Here is a 19421-nt window from a genome sequence, read left to right on the forward strand (position 1 = left end):
AAGAAGTCCTTTTATTTAATAGCAGCTCTTATTCCAAAAGTACTGGCTGAGAGCAAGAAAGGAAAGTCACCTTTCTTCATTTTTCTTATTCTTATTATTAACTCCTACTAATCTTCGCTTGGTCACTCCAGGCACTCCATTGTGGGCTGGTAACCTTGGCTTAAAAGTTAATCTGTCAAGAGTCAAAAGGAGCTAATATGGACCACGAAGAAAGTCATCCATCACTTAAGCCTTCAGGCTCATCTTGAAGGACAGACCAAACCAAATTTGACTCATTCCATCCCAAGAGACAAAAGAAAAAAAGGGTTCAAAAACTAATTACCACTGTTCTCAATAATACATTCCCAAAGAAGTCAACCAATAGGTCCATTTCTTATTTAGAAATGTCTCAAGAATGCTGCTGGATAACCTAAAATGGTGAAAAGACTCTACTCTTAAGAGACAATGAACTATAGACACTCTGAACTGTTGAGGAACACTCTGAGGAACATTCTTAACTATTGACACTCAACTGTTGAGGAAGAAGGCAGAAGCCTTTGAAAGCTTCAGTTATTTTAGCGCTTTTAATCTAGTATATTTTATTGTATTTTAATTCAGTATTTTATTATCATTTTATTTGTACATTCACTGTAAACTACATTTGTTTTATCCTATATTAATTCAGTATTTTATTATCAGTAACATTTTATTTGTATAATCACACCTATTTTGTTTTGTTTGATCTACTGTAAATTTATTGTAAATTTAAATATAAAGCTTTTTAAGATTTTGGTTTTCGTTTTTACTTCAATGGTTGGTAAGAAATGCTAAAAATCATAGTATGAATATACCCAACCCCAGAGGCCTATTTGAAGAACAGAAAAGAATTAGTCCAAGAGCTACAAGAACAGAAAGTTGTACAGGGAAAGAGAATTAAAATCAAGAAATAAGAAAGACAGTAAACTTTTACTTACATGCAGTGTTATGCTGGCCTTCTCTACACCAACTCTCCCAACTGCAGTTAAAGCTGGATACCTAAATTGCCACATATGACCCTACATTCCAAATCCTGTTAGGTGCTTCAAGCGCCAAAAATTTAGCCATGCTCAAACAGTGTACAGAGGGGGACTCATTGTGCCCCAAATGTAGATCCAAGGACCACACTCAGACATTGCATGGCACCTGTAAGGGTAACCCATCCAGCTTACTCGAAAGTCTGTGAAACAAGAAAATACAAAAGTATAAAATAGAATGCAAAGTGACTTACCATGAAGCAAGGAAACGCATTTTACTCACTGTACCCAAACACACACATGCAGCTGCAACACAAAAATTCATATCGGAAGGAACTCAAACTGAAGTATCCGTACCACTAAGCGCATCCATTTCTGACTGTGCTTGGGCTGTTCTGGCAAGTCCACGGCAGTCACTTAAAGAATATGTACAAGACCAAGCAAATAATATCCCTGTCACAGTACCACCAACTACTCCATCCCATTCAGATACTGAGAGTCTGAAAAACCCTAACCTGGGAAAGACTTTATACTGATGGATCTAAATGTAATACGTGTGTAGGCGCTGCAATGGTTCTTCCAACTTGTGTTATCTCCAAAATTCTTTCCCTTAGTTGCAGTAGTTACACTGCTGAACTTCATGCAATTAAAATAGCTATTGAACATGTCAGCAACGTGTCTAATTAAGAGATAATAATCTATACTGATTCCCTGAGTGCGGTAGCTGCTTTACAACACAAATATCCCCACTCTCATCCTGTTTCAAAAGAAATCAGAGTACAGTTGATAAATCTCACAGAATACAACACAGTGGTACGGTTGTGCTGGAATCCAGGGAAATGAGAAGGCTGATCAAGCAGCTAAAAATCCACTCAACCCCATATCTTCACTTGCATTAGTTCTTTATATGGACTGCAAACCCATTATAAAACAGGCATGTATTGACCAGTGGGCATCAGTATGGCAGCAACAAACCCATAATAAGCTCTTCCAAATTAAAAAAAATGCCACAATACTGGAAATCTAGTTAATGGCTAAAGACAAGAAGAGGTTGTCCTTAAGAAATGCATTGGATGTACTCATCTCACCCACCTTAACTTGTTGACAGGTGAGGATCCTCCTCATTATCCCACCCTACTAACAGCTAAACATGTCCTCCTTGACTGTCTCCATAATCAAGCTGCTCAATTGGCAAGTTTTAAATCTCTTCTCTCCCAGAATTATTCATTAGAGATTAATCTCATTCAGTGATGAAGCAAATCTGACCTGCCTCTTTAATTTTCTAAAGCAGATTTATCTATACAAACTTTTCTAACACATGACCAGAAAAATATTATCACATTTTCATAATGACTATGACAAGCACATTTTGGTAATAGTTGCCCTTGTGCCACAAAATTCCCATTAAAACCAACCAACCAGCTTTCTGCCCTAAAATTCTATTAATCTAAAAAGTAAACCTTTTGGCACCCCCCATATTGTGAAAATAAGCTACATCTGGGTTGTCAGCTTTAATACCTCTGGATAACTGCCCAACCACTGATGAGGCCAAATAGCTTCAAAATGGTGCCATCTGGGTGGTGGTACTCATCTGAGAATAAGTAACAGTAGGTCCCTAATGGGGAAGTGTTACTTATTCAAAGTATTCATTAGTAAATAATTATATTACTCTCAGTGTTAATACACCACTACTACTGTAGTTTGCTATTACAAATAAAGAATTGTGTAATAACGCTGAAATTTTTATAGTAAATTTCAAGTTCATAGTTTATTATGCCTTGTGCATTTATTTCTTATTAGTAATATTAGTAAATAATAGAAATGATAAAGGAGCTGGCAATGAACTCTGTAGAAATCCACTCACTAAAGTAGACACAATGAAGAGCAGTGGCTGTTTATACAACAGTTATTCAAATGGAACAGTATCAAAAGCCTTACTGAAACTAACAACCTCATAATAGTTAATGAGATTGGTCAGACAAGGCAATGAACTCTGTGGAAATCCACTCATTAAAGTAGACACAACGAAGAGCAGTGGCTATTTATACAACAATTATTCATATGGTGGAACAGTATCAAAAGCCTTACTGAAATCAACAATCTCATAATAGCTAATCAGATTGGTCAGACAAGATCTCCCTTAAATCCAATCCATGCTATGATTTTCATATAACTGTATTTTTCTCAAGATGATCCTGCATTATTTCTTTAACCATTGGCTTCATTATTTTTCATGGAACAGAAGTTAAGCTTACAAGTCTGTAATTACTCACTTTGCCCTTTGATCCCCCATTGTGAGTAGAAAGGATGTATACGTTTCTCCAGTCTTTAGGTACCTCTCCTGAATCCTAAGATGCTCCCGTAATTATAGATTGGGTTTGGTTATCTTTTTTTCTGCTTCTTTTAATATAATTTGCCAGATTCCGTTAGCACTAGGTGCCTTGTTTATTTTTAGCTGCAACAGTTTCTCTTCCGGTTTCCTTTCAATTATCATAAAATATTCAATTCCATTCATTATTAGATAAATTTTTAGTATCTGTCTCTCAAAACTTTTCTACATGTGAATGTAAATGCAAAATATTTATTCAGTTTATCATCAACCTGGAACAAATCATTGATTACTTTTTCCATCCATCTCAATTGGGCCATATGGTTGATCTCTTTCTTTCTGGTGTTAAGTGAAAACTAGCAGAGTTCTTTTCTAATTTTCTTTGTGCTGAAGACATCTCATAAACTGCCTTAATCTGCTGAACTCCCTCTCCCAAGTTGCTTCATTATAAAATAATTTATGCTTAATATAGACTTCTGTGTCTCCTGACAATTTATATTACAATTTCTATATCCCATGACTATTTGGCGCCTCCGTAGCCAGGTGGGAAGGATCAGCAGTGCGTAGCACACGCTTCTTGATTAGACCGGGGTTTGAGCCCGTCACCACTAAATACAGAGGATGTGGAAAGGTCAGGGAATGACCACTGCATATCCCGGAGCAATATGGCCTTAGTTGCTAATGCTCTTAAAAAAAAAACCAAATAAAACCATGACTATTTTACAAGATAAACCTGTTTTTGCCAAACTAATATACATCTTAAATTTTATATTAATAACTAATAACGTATTCATATAAATATATAATTTATTTTATTTTATTTTTTCCTTTACAAACATTATTATAATTTGTTTTGATTGTGTATTCCTTGTCCTATAATTATAATCCTTACCTTTTAATGTTACAGGAAAAGTTTGTTTGGAGTGCACATTTCCTCTCTTTCTTTCTGACATTGTTTTGTGTATTGCATTTTTCTCTTCTACTTAAATGTATAATTTTTATTTTTCTGTAGATAAGAATGAGTTTGCAGCTTTATCAGGTAGATTACAAGAGTTATTTACTTGACTTCAAATCTCTAGCTAGTGAAGACAGGGATGAACAAAGTAAGCAAAATATTTATTTATATTTAATCTGTTCATTGGATTTTGTATTAAATAACAAAGGTTAAGGCAGAGATGTGATGTGATTATTGTAGTATTCGATAAGATTAATGAAGGGAGTATAATAGGAAAAGTATAAGATGATTTTAAACAAGCAAGTCAAAGATTGTGACAAAGACAGTGATAAATAGCAACAAGATGAAAGTATTTCATCTTTTTTGCAAGATAAACAAGAATTTATCTTGTTTTACAAGATTTCTTATTCAACAAGATAAAATATATCTCACAACAAAATAACCAGAAACAGGAAGATTACTTGTAAAAAAATGGAGTCTGTTGTGTGCAATTTTAGTATCATAAAACTGGAAGGTCATGATAATTTAAAAACGAATTTACTCTGGTTTTGGCCCCGAGTGCCAAGCGAGTGACTAAAGCGATTCTATAGTGATTTGAAAGCGATTTTCTTAAAAGAGCGATTGATTGTAGTTGAACGTTAGTTTCTAATTTCCAAAGTTATATAATTTTGCTCTTCTAAAGTAAAGAAGTCAGCTTACTCAACAGAAAGGAAAGCCACCTTTCTTCTTGTATATAAAACTAATCTACTAACGCACTAACACTAACAACCTTATCGCTTAGTCACTGGTGGCACCTCTCCTGCCTCCACGTGGCGGGGCTGGAAGCCTGGGAGGAGAAATCCACTCTCCCGGGACTAAAAGGAGCAACTATGGACAACACAAAACAGTTCTACTATGGATCTCTTGATCCAGATTCAATTAGACATGACGACCATGATAATTTGAATAAATCCCATGCTAAGAGACAAAAAAAAGAAGGGACAGATTTTTCTGCTCCTCTCTTCCTAATATTACATTCCTCCACAGACCAACCATTGAGTAAACTCTCCCCATTTTTGATTCAGAAATGTCTCGAAAATGTGGCTGGGCCTCCAAAAATGGTTCGGCGACTAAGATCTGGAGACCTATTAGTAGAGATGAGTGAATACAGACATGCTGAAAGACTCTTGAAAATATCTACCTTTGGTGGAATTCCCACAAAGGTTACCCCACATGCTACCTTGAACTCCTCTAAAGGGGTAATATCTGAATGGGATCTTCTAAATGTATCAGAGGATGAACTTGTCTCTGAATTAAGCAATCAAAATGTAGTCCAGGCAAAAAGAATTATCATCAAAAAAGATGGAGAGCCTGTCCCTACACGAACAGTCATATTGACATTTAAGTCACCAAATCTCCCCACAACTATAAAAGCTGGATATCTCAGATGCCATGTTCGACCGTACATTCCCAACCCAGTTCGGTGCTTTAAGTGCCAAAAATTCGGTCATTCACAAACTGTGTGTGCAGAGGTATAGTCACTTGTGGTTCAAAAGAACACACACACACATACGGACTGTAATAATGAAACCCAAAACTGTCCTAACTGCCAGGGAAATCATTCTGCCTTCTCTAAGGACTGTATCCAATGGAAAAGAGAGAAGAACATTCAGAGGTATAAAATAGAGAATAAAGTGTCATATCAAGAGGCAAAGAAACACTTTGCAATCCCTACTAAATCATCTACATACGCCTCAGTTACTCAACAGCTACGCACAATATCAACTCAGACTGACTGCTCCGTCCCTCCAAATATCTCTATATCTGGTTGGGCGAAATCATTACTTTCTTCATTAAAAGAACAATCTCCCTCCAAATATGCAACCCAAGAAGTAAATACTCCGGTAACAATACCTCCAGATAAGAATCCCAATCAGAAACCGAAAGTACAAACTAAGAGCTCTGAAAGAACTGATATGCACACATTCAGATCTGATACCATGGACACTGATGAAAAAGCGGATGAAGATGACACATTTCTTGAAATTCATCCAGAAGGTGACATTGACACAAGCAGACCAGTCTTCTCAAAGAAGGATAAAGGAAAAATTGACAGGCGTAAGCAAACTACCTCACGGAAGTTAACAGACACTAGCTAAAACCAAACAATGGATACAATTATTCAATGGAATTGTCGTGGGCTCCGTGCTAACTTTGACGATTTTTACGATCTCCTATCTGAATACAAGCCTATTGCAGTATGCATTCAAGAAACAAATCTCACAAATGCAATATCTATGAAAATTAAGCATTACAATATGTATAGAAAAGATAGAAACTCATCTAATTTAGCTCATGGAGGAGTAGCACTCATAGTGAACTCTTCGGTGCCCTCTAGACCTATCCCCCTGCAAACATCTTTAGAGGCTATTGCTGTCCGTGTCACCTTCGGAATCACAATAACATTAGTTTCTTTGTGTCTATCACCAAATCATACATACACCTTTGCTGATTTAGATAATTTAGTAATGCAAATACCTGCTCCCTTTTGTATTATGGGTGACTGGAATGGCCATCACCCGCTATGGGGTTCTCAACATCTTGACTCCAGAGGACAGATAATTGAAAAAATTTTAGATAAACATAACCTGACAATTTTAAACACAGGTGCTCACACATATGTGCATTTATCATCTGGCTCAACTTCTGCTATTGATCTTTCAATATGCTCTCCAGTGATATTTCCTCTCATAGACTGGACCATTACTAATAACCCTTGCGGGAGCGATCACTTTCCTATCATCTGTACTTTCTGTATAAGTTCTACCCCTCAGAGTAACATTAGGACAACCTGGAAATTTGCTAAGGCTAACTGGATTAAATACCAAGAAATAGTTCACTTAGATACTGTCTTCATAGCAACCCACACAATTGACTCTGCAGTAAGCTACATTACAGATACAATAATGAAAGCATCCGAGACTGCTATACCAAAATCATCATCCAAAATCCGGCTTCATCCAAAAATGTGGTGGAACGAAGCATGCAACAGTGCTAAAAAAGAAAGGAACAAATATTGGAATATTTTTCGAAAACATCCAACCACATCTAACCTCCTACAGTTTAAGAGAGTCAGAGCTAAAGCACGTCATATAAGACGGGAGAGTAAAAAAGAAGCATGGCCGCATCATGCCTCCACCATAAACAGATCCACGGAAACTTCTACAGTATGGAAAAAAATCAAAAGAATTAATGGTAAATACTCGCAGACAACTTCTCCTATTCTACTTGTAAAAGGGGAAGAAATCTCTGAACCTACAGAAATTGCCAATGCCTTAGGTACTACGTTTGAAACGCTTTCAGCTGTTGCCACATATGAACCTGCATTTCAATTGCTAAAATCCCAGACAGAAAAATACAAACTAAATTTTAATACTGTCATCCTTCATTCTTATAATCTGCCTCTGACCATGAATGAATTGCGTAATGCACTTGCACGAGTGAAAAACAGTGCTCCAGGTCCTGACGGGATTTATTACACCATGATCTGTCATCTAAGTGAGGAATCATTAACTGTACTCTTACAACTGTATAACAGAATTTTCTTAGAGGAGTATTACCCCGCTAGCTGGTGCCATTCTTATGTGTTAGCCTTCCCGAAACCAGGTAAAGACCACACAGATCCCAAAAATTACCGTCCTATTTCTCTAACCAGTTGTCTGGGAAAAACATTGGAAAAAATAATTAACGCCAGACTAACATGGTTATTAGAGACTCAAAACATTTTAAGCCCAAGTCAGTATGGTTTCTGGAGAAAAAGATGTACGCTTGATCTCATTATCAAGGCTGAAACAAATATCCGGAATGCGTTCTTGAGAAATGAACACCTAGTTATGGTATGTGTTGACATCGAAAAGGCCTTTGATACAACTTGGCGATATGGGATTCTTCAGGACTTGCATAAATTTGGACTTCGGGGTCATCTCCCAAAATTTATTAAGAACTTTCTAGGCAATAGATCCTTTCAAGTCCGATTCCACTCTTCATTATCTCGAACATATGTACAAGAAGAGGGAGTTCCCCAAGGATCAGTGTTGAGCGCCACACTCTTTGCCATTAGGATTGATTCTATTACCGAGTGCATACCTAACACAGTTGACGCATACTTGTATGCTGACGATCTTGCCATGTCATGTCATTCTCAAAATATGAGACTTATTGAAAGACAACTACAAGGCACCATTAACAAAATAGTCTCTTGGGCCAAAAATAATGGATATCGGCTTTCTAAACCAAAAACGACTGCTGTACACTTCTGTCACAAACGTTCTTTACATCCGGATCCAGACCTTCAGTTGGATTCTCATTGTATTACTTTCCAACCTAGTATTAGATTTCTTGGTGTAATATTTGATAAAAAATTAAACTTCCTGGAACATATAAAACATATTCGTACAAGTTGTCTTAGAAAACTAAATCTTCTCAGAGTAATTTCTTCAATGTCATGGGGTGCAGATCGTTACGTGCTGTTACATCTATACCGCTCACTGATCAGATCCCAGTTAGACTATGGGTCTCCTGCATATGACTCAGCCAGGCCAAGTGTATTGAAATGGCTTGACCCTGTACATCACAGTGCATTAAGAGTTGCACTGGGGGCTTTTCGCACATCACCAGTCTTAAGCCTGTATACCGAAGCCTATGAACCACCGTTACACCTTAGGCGGGAAACTCTACTACTAAATTATGCAGCCAAAATCAGCAGTCTCCCACATCATCCCATGTGGCAATGCCTCTTCACGCCAAAATGGAGAGAAATCTATCAAACTAAATGGCGTTACAACAAACCATCTGGCATTAGGCTTGAAGCTTTGATCACAAGCTGGGGCCTGAAGTTTTCTAACACCCTCCAGGATACTAGCATGGAAACGCAGCCATGGCTTTCCATGGCTCCAGTAAATATTGATAGACATTTTCAGCAATGGGGAAAGAATAACTTCTCCGATATCAACATTAGACAAATACATATGGCTCACTCTACAGAGTTTAGCAGCTTCATTCAGCTATACACAGATGGATCCAAAACTGGTAATAAAGTTGGCACAGCTGTAGTACTACCAAATGCCACAATCTCCAGACAGCTCCCACCAGAATGCAGTACTTATACCTCAGAGTTATATGGTATTCTACTAGCCCTGGAGAATATAAAAGAAGCCTCGTACGCTAAATCCATCATTTATACGGATTCGTTGAGTGCTGTTAATGCTCTACAGTGTAAATCCTTCCCTAGTCATCCTCTGATACAGAAAATTTTAGCACAGTTATTAGCACTTCATGGACGTGGACAGCTCGTAATATTTTGCTGGATCCCTGGACACGTTGGAATCGTAGGAAACAAGCAGGCAGATTTAGCTGCTAAAATTGTTACAAATGTGATACCATCAAATTTCAGGACTCCTTATATTGATCAAAAGTCCTTTATCAAACAGACATATAAAGAAGTGTGGACACGCTTGTGGAAAGATCAGAAAAATAATAAACTTTTTGAAATCAAGAGAGAACCTAAACTGTGGCAATCCAGCCTGAGACGAAACAGAAAGGAAGAAGCTATTTTAGCCAGATTACGCATTGGTCATACTTTCCTCACTCATAGCTATCTACTAACAAACAGTGACCCTCCACAATGCAGAAATTGTTTATGCCCACTAACAATAAAGCATATCATCATAGAATGCCCGCAATATCAAAAAGAACGAAAAACAGCTTTTTCCTCTAATTTTCATAATTACAATCATTTAACACTGCAGTGTGTCCTAGAAGATCGAGAGAACATAGATGACATTTTTCTTTTTCTAAAATTTATTAATAAATATCACCTTATCTGAACTGCTATCTCCTGTAAGAAAAACGAAGGAAATATCAGACAGTAATTAGTGCATTATAGCCTAAGTTGCTGATGCACCAATAAATCTAACAAACAACAACAACAACAACTCTGGTTTCAAAAAATTTATTTTTTATTAAAATAAATATCGAAAAAAAATTACTATATATATTTAAATGCATATCTTGTATTACCAAAATCAGTTAGTTAGCTGATTTATAGAGCTTCTTAATGTACCATTATGTAATCAACCTAATAATAATAGCAATAAGAGCTTAATTGACAGTACTCACCTCAATTGAGCTGCTTAGTTACATAGCAGTGAAGTGGAAATGAATTAAATGAATTTTAAAATAAATAAAGACAGAATTTTCTTAAAATAAAGACGGAATTGTCTTTATTTATTTTAAACTTCATTTCCACTTCACTACCATGTAACTAAGCAGATCAATTGAGGTGAGCACCATCAATTAAGCTTTTATTATTACTAAAATCAGTCAGTTACATAGGATTTCTTTTAACAAGAGTACCTAAGCTTTGTTAACTAGTTTTTTTCCCCCCTCTTTTAATTATGTAGTAATTTAAACAATTTTCTGCATTACTGATATATTTTAATATTTTAGCTTTTTTTTTTTTATTACTTTTATCTTTTTTGTGCCTAGAAAATATATAAATTCCAGAGAATTTCTGGAATTCTCTAGAATTTAGATACAGAAATTGATAAAATTGAATAAAGTGAAACATCAGTAGATGTATTTATTTCTTCAAAAAAAATAATGTTGATGATGAAGAGTTTTTTTTAATTATTATGATTATTATTATTATTATTATTATTTTAATTTGATTTTTGACAATTTCACTCTAATTTTGGACAACCAAGTCCAAATAAGAACAAATATTTAAAAGCACTTATTTTACAAAGTTTTAAATTTTACAAATTTTCAATACTCCATGAAGAAATGAAACATCCACTAGTGGTAAACTGCCCAGGGCCTAAACATTTTCATAGAACACACCCTGGAAATGGTTAGAAAAAAAATTATGTACCAGATACATAATGAGTTGCTGCCACTCTACTCTGAGACTGATAATGTCACAGCGGCAGCCATTAAAAAGGTCTTTACTGCGGAAACTCATTATGAAACTGGTACAGTAAAAAAAAAACATTATGAAACTGGTACAGTAAAATAAATAAAAAAATTATTGCAGCATTATTTTTATTGAAAAAATAATTTCAGTACAATGAAATACAATGAATGGAATTTTTCATTGTACTAGTATACAATGAAATAATTCATATAAAATATATTATAATAACACTAAAATTATTGGTCTATGGTAATTGAAATAAGATATATAATTTTGACACTCAAATGATTTTAATTCCTGAGCGAATACTCCAATTATCGTTGCATTACGTGTAGTATTTACTAAAGTAAATATTGACTTAATATCTAAATTGAAGACGTCGTTCATAAATTTACAAAACTACTTTCCAGCCTCAGAATTTAATTCTAGATTGAAATCACCAGCAAGAACTATAGGTTTACGCTCCTTTGGCCCTTCCAATAATTTTGCACCTTCAATGGAATACTGCATCAAATTCTTGTTTATGAATTTTTGAATTATACCTAACGACATCCCTGGAGTAATGTATATGGCAACGATGAAAGTAGATTCATTATTGAATTTGCACAAAGATTCACAAATGTCTCCAATTTCTCCAAAGATTCACCAATGTCTCAAATTGAAGACGTCGTTCATAAATTTACAAAACTACTTTCCAGCCTCAGAATTTAATTCTAGATTGAAATCACCAGCAAGAACTATAGGTTTACGCTCCTTTGGCCCTTCCAATAATTTTGCACCTTCAATGGAATACTGCATCAAATTCTTGTTTATGAATTTTTGAATTATACCTAACGACATCCCTGGAGTAATGTATATGGCAACGATGAAAGTAGATTCATTATTGAATTTGCACAAAGATTCACAAATGTCTCCAATTTCGTCTGATACCGCTGTCGCATTGTTGTTATTGTGTGAAAAGATATGTGATGTACTGATGATAGTTGAACCTTCACGTGATATATTGCAACACCACCACTACGAACATCCGACCTTTTAAATTGAGTCACACATTTTTGGAATGGTTTAAGTGATATATGTTCATCATCTTGTCCTGGTCCTTGAGGTTGTCACAGACATTCTCTCAGATAGGCCAGACAAGCTGTACTTGCTACCTGGGAGTCTAAAACGCTGATGGAACTGATATTCGGGTGACACTCAAGTCAAGTGGATCCAATTTCGGCGAAGTCCAGACGGTCTGTGACAGCCAAATCCTCTGCTTGCACCTTCATGATGGTGGAACCGTTAGTAAACCTGTGTGTAACCTCCTTTCACAAGCACACTTTGAGTGACCACCCAGGTGTGAACCAACGAAAGCAGTGGTCGAGGAGTGGTGCCCACACCACATGGAGGAATGCCACCACTTTGCTTATTGAAGGCTTCAAGTGGTGGAACCCATGTTTAGTCTCCAGAGCTAAGTTACGGTTAACCCTTCCCCACCTCTTCCATCATGCAGTATGACTGATGACTTTTGGCGTTATGATGAATATCGTGGCGAGATCCAATCTTCTTTCATTTCGAGGGTACAGCTCCAAAATGGTGTTCGCAGGCTGGTTGCTAGTTAGTAAACCGGACCAAACCTATTGGTAACACTTTATGAGGCTTCCGGATCAGCTAGTGTATAATCTTGCTACCTCTACTCTGCCAGACAGTGACTGGAGAGAGTACGAGTAGTATGTATGCGGGGAGGCATTGTCTAGGCCATGTTATGTCAAGGATCTGGATATATTCTTACCATGTGTACACCATATCCAAAAATTTCATTACTTCATACAGCATGTCCCACCCACTTTTTGTTACTATTGAATACACCATGAATTGTCAAACTAATAGAGCAAGCTTATCTGCGAGAGGATCTAAACCTCCCAAACATTTCCTAGTTCATTCCACAAATATACGTGGTCTCAATTCTAATCTCAACAACATCCATTTCCACTTGCAGTCTGACAAACCCCATGTACTTTTTCTGACAGAATCTCAGTTATCGGTTGATTCAATTACTGTTCATCTCAGTTGCCAAATTATTCGCTGTATGATTCCTTTCTCCTCAAAGGTGGTACTAGTGCATATGTCCATTCCAATATTCCCTGTCAGAGACTTGGCAATTTGGAATCTCCTCTCTTTGATCTTCTCTGGCTTAAAATCTCTCTACCTCATTGTGTCAAATTCATCTGTTCTCTCTACCATTCTCACTATTGACCTTGCACAGATTGTTCATTTACATACAAGAATACCGGACAATCCTAATCATACAGCCAATACGCTTGATCTTTTTCTCACAAACAACCCTTCTAAGTACATGGTCAAAGTGAGAGGTCCTTTAGGCACTTCAGATCACAACTTGGTGATTGTCTCTTCTCCAATGGAACCTTTATCTCGCGACTATTCCCAACCTCGTGTTGTTTGGCATTACAAGAATGCAAAATGGGATGACCTGCAATACTTCTTTTCTTCTTTTCCTTGGTCGGATTACTGTTTCAAAACTTCTGATGTCAACGTTTGCTCAGATCGTGTCAGTAAAATATTCTTGCAGGAATTGAATCCTTTACCCCACACTCCACTTTAAAATCTCGTCCTTTAAATAAACCTTGGTTTTCCAATAAATGTGCTAAGGCTGTTCAAGAGAAGAATGTTGCATATCATAATTGGCTTCTTTCTAATTCTCCAGTTTCATTTTCTGCCTACACCACAGCTCGCAACAATTGTAATGCAGTTATTAATCAGTCCAAACTAGAGTTTGAACAGGCTAAGAGTAGAAAACTTGCTTCTTGCCTTAATGGTAGCCGGGCATTGTGGTCTCTTGCCAAAGCTATTGGCCGCAACTTTTGCCCATCTCTGCTCCCACCTCTGTCCAAACCAGATGCTTCTGTTGTCACTTCAGCCAAGGATAAAGCTGACCTGCTAGCATCCCACTTTTCTTCCATCTCATGTATTAATGATCTTGTTAAAACACCTCCCACCATTCCCAACACGCTCCATTCAATGCCTCCTGTGGTTTTCCGTCAAAAGGATGTCAGAAGGAATTTGACGAATCTTGATGCTAAGAAAGCTCCAGGTCCTGATGGTATTTCTCCACTTGTTCTCAAAACCTGTGCTCCTCAACTTACTCCTATTCCTTTTGCCGCCTTTTTTCACTTTCTTATTCCAAAGGAGTTTTTCCTTCTGCTTGGAAATTTGCTCATATCCAGGCAGTTCCTAAAAAGGGTGACAATCCCTCCCATCCAGTTATTGTCCCATTGCAATTACTTCTACTCTTTCTAATGTAATGGAGAAATCAATTAACCGCCAACTCTTAAACTACCTAGAAACCTTCTGTCTAATCAATGATCACCAGTATGGATTCCGTCAGTGTTGATCCACTAGTGACATTCTGGCTTATGATCATTTATGGACTAATTCAATGGAAAGGTTCGATAAAACTCAAGCAGTTGCTCTTGACATCTCAAAGGCTTTCGATCGTGTTTGGCATAAAGGTCTTCTAAACAAGCTTCCATCTTATGGTTTGCCAACTGTTTTTAGTAATTGGTTATCCAGTTTTCTCTCTGATCACTCACTGAGGGTGATGGTAGATGGCTCTCTGTCTTCTGACTTCTCCACTAATGCCGGTGTCCCCCAAGGTTCAGTTCTTTCCCCCACTCTTTTCCTCTTGTATATTAATGACCCTCTTCCATTGACTGGAAATCCTATCCATAGTTTTGCTGATCATAGCACATTGCATTCCACTTCCCATTTTGAGAAACCTTGTCCTGCTCAACCAGCTTCAACTTCTCGAAAATCTGCTGCCAATTCCTTAAATACCAATCTTTAGGTAATTCTTCAGTGGGGCAAAGACAATTTAGTTGATTTCAACCCTTCTAAAACTCAGTCTTGTCTTATATCTCACAAAAAGGATTCTTCTGCTCCTATGCTTATATTTAGTGACACTCCGATTTCTAGGCAAAATGATATATCTCTTTTGGGGATTAACCTGACTTCTAATCTCTCTTGGCACCAGCACATTACAAATATTGCTTCCTCTGCATCTAAAAAACTTGGTTTTCTCTTTCGCTCTCGGCGTTACTTTTCTTCCAAACAGCTGCTCACTCTGTATAAATCGCAAATCCGCCCTACCATGGAATATTGTTCCCACATCTGGGGTGGTGTCCCCAAAACCTCTCTCAGGCTTCTTGATTCCATTCAGAAGAGGGCATTTAGGTTAATTAACAATTCATCTCTAACACAGTCTCTCCACTCGCTGTCTCATAGACTTACTGTTTCTGCTGCATGCCTCTTCTACAGATACTTCCATGGGAACTGTTCTTCTGAATTGGCTTTTATAATTCCCACTCTCTCTTTCAAAACAGTCTGAACACGTGCCGCCACCAGCCAACATCCATTTACTGTCCAACTTCAAACTCACAGAACCAACTTTTCATCTTCCTCGTTTATTCATTCAACTGCCATTTTCTGGAACAACCTTCCTTCATACGTATCTCCTGAAAATTACAGTCTACAGAAGTTCAAGTCCACTGCAACAAATATCTTCTTTCGTCTTCTCAATCTCCAACCCAAGCATGGTACTAAGTACTATAGGTTCTAATACCTCTCTTGTTTGGAGTTTACATTAAAAAAAAAAAAAAAATCATCCAACCACATTTCACTTAATATCAATATTTTGGATTGCTGTAAGATTGTGTCCATTTCGATATCTTGTACATGGGCCCGTAAACTTTGATTGACATTCATTGACGATATAGATATACCACTTTGCGTGAAATCTTGCAGTTCATCCTAGGGCCCCCGTAGCCAGGTGGGAAGGAGCAGCAGTGCAGAGCACACGCTTCTTGATTAGACCGGGGTTCAAGCCCATCGCCACCAAATACGGAGGATGCAGAAAGGTCAGGGAATGACCACCGCATATTCCTGGAGCAATATGGCCTTAGTTGCTAATGCTCCAAATAACAACAACAGCAGTTAATCCTGTAGAGATGGTAGCTTATTATTTTTCAAACGATCTAGTTCAGCATGAAGTTCTTTTTTTTTTTTTTTTTTTTTTTTGTTAGTTGTTGGCGCATCGGCTTCTGTGGCCATAATGCACCTCCCAAGGTTTTTGCAGTACTTTGATCCAAGCCCGAGGTGGGATTCGAACCCAGGACCTTTGGGTTGCCAGGCAGGCACTTTACCCACCTGGCTAGCCCGGTTGGCCATGAAGTTCTATATTACTAGTAGCTTTGCCGTGGTGAAATGCCATACTATTGTGCTTTGTGCACAGTAGTAAACACAGCCACTACTGAGTTTGACACCCCTGCTCTAAACCAATTAAAACATGAGTAGCACTCATCCAGCATCCATATTCAGCTGTATTCCAACTGCATATGGACCTGTTACACTGACTAGCAAGTTTGGAGTATAGCTGCAACTTTTCTTCTTTTCATTTATGTATACCTTTTACTTGAATTCTTGAATAACCTTCCTTCTCTATGCATTGAAAATTACAACCAGCAGAAACTAGTGTTGGAAAGTTTCTTCTGGTTTTGAGAAAGTTTTGCTATGTAGTTCGGAAAAAAATGCAAACCATACAGGAAAATTAGCATCTCTTGTCTAACACTGAAATTAGTAATAATTATAAACAATAAATTAAATCTATAAAACAGCAGTTTCAATTTGAATTATGTAACAGATAAGACAATCTTAGTCCTGTAAAGCGTATACCTTAAAAAAAGACATTGACCTCTTCATAATTTTTGAGATTTCTATGATGCTTCAGTGTCGATACTTAGTTTAACTTTAGGTAACCTTTTGACATAAGTAACACTTTAAATAACAATATTAACACTTAAGTTTTGATTGATTTAAATGGCAGCAGATGGTTGCCTAATAATGTAATGTAATATAGCATGGTATGAGATTGTTGAAGTGATAACCTATGAAGAGAGAGAGAAAGAATTAAAAAAATGTGACTCAAGGTGAATGCTCATTAACGTAACCATAGCATTACAAACTACAAAGCTACAGAATGTAAGATATGGCTCAGGGAGAGAGTAAATGGTCTGCCATATAATTTTCTCCTCAGTACACTCAATGACATCCCAGCAACAGAAATGTTCACCTGATGATTTGAAATGAAAATTTAAGCAAGTGGGAGACTAACTGGTCATGAACAGAGGTATTTATAGGAGTGACAACCACAGTTCAAGACTTTACTGCCATTAGCAGCTCATTGCACTAGGAAGCATTACCTCTTAACTATGATTTTAACTCTGTACAACTACTGGGGCCTTGTTATTTGCCTCAGCAGTAAGAGATAGGCTTTAATGCACACTGACCCATGATTTTTTCTCATTATCTCTTGGCAGAAGATTTTAACATTTGTAAGAACATTTATTTTGGAATAGAGCTCATATCTTCTGGACTCAATATCTCTTCGTTGGTTTCTGTTGTAGCCAGCTTGTCAGTTACTTATCCAGCTCATTATGGTGATCAGTCGCTAGGATGTGATGTTTGTGCTCACCTGTGGACAGTGTCTCTTCATCAGTTTCTGTTGTAGCCTACTTGTCCAGGTAGTTGTGCTGTAGCTGAGGGGATGACCATTGCACAGTAGTTGATTTGTAATGTGGATCTGAAATTTGTATTGTTAATAATTGTATACTGTACTATACTATTTCTGTATGTATGGCAGATTTGCCAGATTTTTTTGGCTAGGGGCCACTTTACTCATTAAATTAAAAAAAAAAAAAAAAAAAAGTGAATGAATGGACCCAATATCAGCAAAGATTAGTAATGCTTATTGATGTCAGATTTGGCTTTCAAAAAAAAAAAAATATGCATTTAAACCCCAAAGTTGCAAACAAGGTTCCCCCCCCCCCCACACACACCATAACTACAGGGATGCAATTTTCATAACCTTTGTGAGGTGTATCGTTTAAGAAATTTTCCTTTTTTCAAATTGGTACACCTTCAAATATTTTTGAAGTGATTTCATAGAGCTGGTGTGGGTGAGGAACACCTGCAAGGAATTACTTAGCTAATTTGGGTTGGGTTGCTTGAGGTGATACCACTTGATATCTTGCCTCTTATTAAATCTCAATTTTTTTAACATTGTTTTGGTATTGACATTGCTTGCTTTTGTCATAGGTAAAGTTTTTGCTTGTGATCTTTATGGTATCCAAAAAAACGTGTATGATTTGCAACATTAATGATTTAAAAAAAAGTATATGCAGTGCCAGTTACTCTAATAAAATATGCAAATTATATATATTTTTTAAATCGTAATACATTTGAAAGTGTTTATATTTTTATTTTTCAACAGGCATTTTGTCTGCATCCACTGATTCCGTTAGCCATGGGAACTACCATAACACCATGGAATTTTTTGAAATGTGTGCTGCCCTTATCACTCAACTGGCTCGTTAAGTATTGCACTTTTAATACCAGCTTATCATTTTAGTTGGCTTCATGTTTCTGGCATCAGTGATCAGCTACCAAAGTAGTGACAGGAGCTGTAATCGTGAGCAGGTTAAGGCTAAACATTTGATATGAATTGTGTATATTAGGGGGGCCACTTTTGACTATTCCAGATGTGTACTTTAATATATGTATATGTTAACACACACACACACATAATGTTACACATACATACATACATATAAATATATTGAATTTTTATTCTGGAGTTTGCATTGCTGACTTTTACTGATTTGCTTTGCACATTTGTCAGCTAACTGGCATGGTATAACTGTTAGTCTCAATTTTTAATATTGCTTTTATGATATTCAGGTGTATTTGCCAGGATAAAATTTATCTTTGATACATTTACATCCATGCATGAATTGCATAATCCAACATCCATATTATGTACAGAAAATGGATAGCAATTATGTTGGAACCCATAGTTTAACTGTAATAACCGTGTACTTTTCATATTGTAACATAGATGTTAGATCTCTTAGTTTATCTCAGGAGAAAAAAAAAAAACCACTGCTGTCATCTAAATGAAATGGTCCATGCATATATATAATCTTTCCTCATTTGTGTTATAATTGAAACAGCACATATTAATAAATTTTATTCTTGAATATTAGAAGCATTAGAGGAATGTATTGTACTAATAGGTTTAAATAACAATGTCAGAAATTTTTTATTTTTAATGCAATTTTTTTATAATGCTTAATTTTT

General features: G+C 36.6%; 1 protein-coding gene across 3 annotated transcripts in view; it reads left to right on the forward strand.

The window, feature by feature from the left end:
• AMPKalpha (AMP-activated protein kinase alpha subunit) overlaps positions 1 to 18880 on the forward strand; it is a 163844-nt gene extending 144964 nt beyond the window's left edge. For 2 of the 3 annotated variants that reach the window (XM_090384984.1, XM_090384977.1), the window contains exons 15-16: positions 4334 to 4424; positions 18556 to 18880. In XM_090384984.1, coding sequence (XP_090241110.1) covers positions 4334 to 4424; positions 18556 to 18659 — 195 coding nt within the window. In that variant the 3' untranslated portion in view covers positions 18660 to 18880. Of the gene's footprint in view, positions 1 to 4333; positions 4425 to 7228; positions 7254 to 18555 lie in introns of all 3 variants that reach the window. The other variant, XM_090384992.1, reaches the window with a different exon arrangement.
• The last annotated feature ends 541 nt before the right edge of the window (positions 18881 to 19421 follow it).

Source organism: Mastigoproctus giganteus, chromosome 1 (assembly GCF_048544385.1).
Source record: "Mastigoproctus giganteus isolate SK-2022 chromosome 1, ASM4854438v1, whole genome shotgun sequence".
Classification (NCBI taxonomy): domain Eukaryota; kingdom Metazoa; phylum Arthropoda; class Arachnida; order Uropygi; family Thelyphonidae; genus Mastigoproctus; species Mastigoproctus giganteus.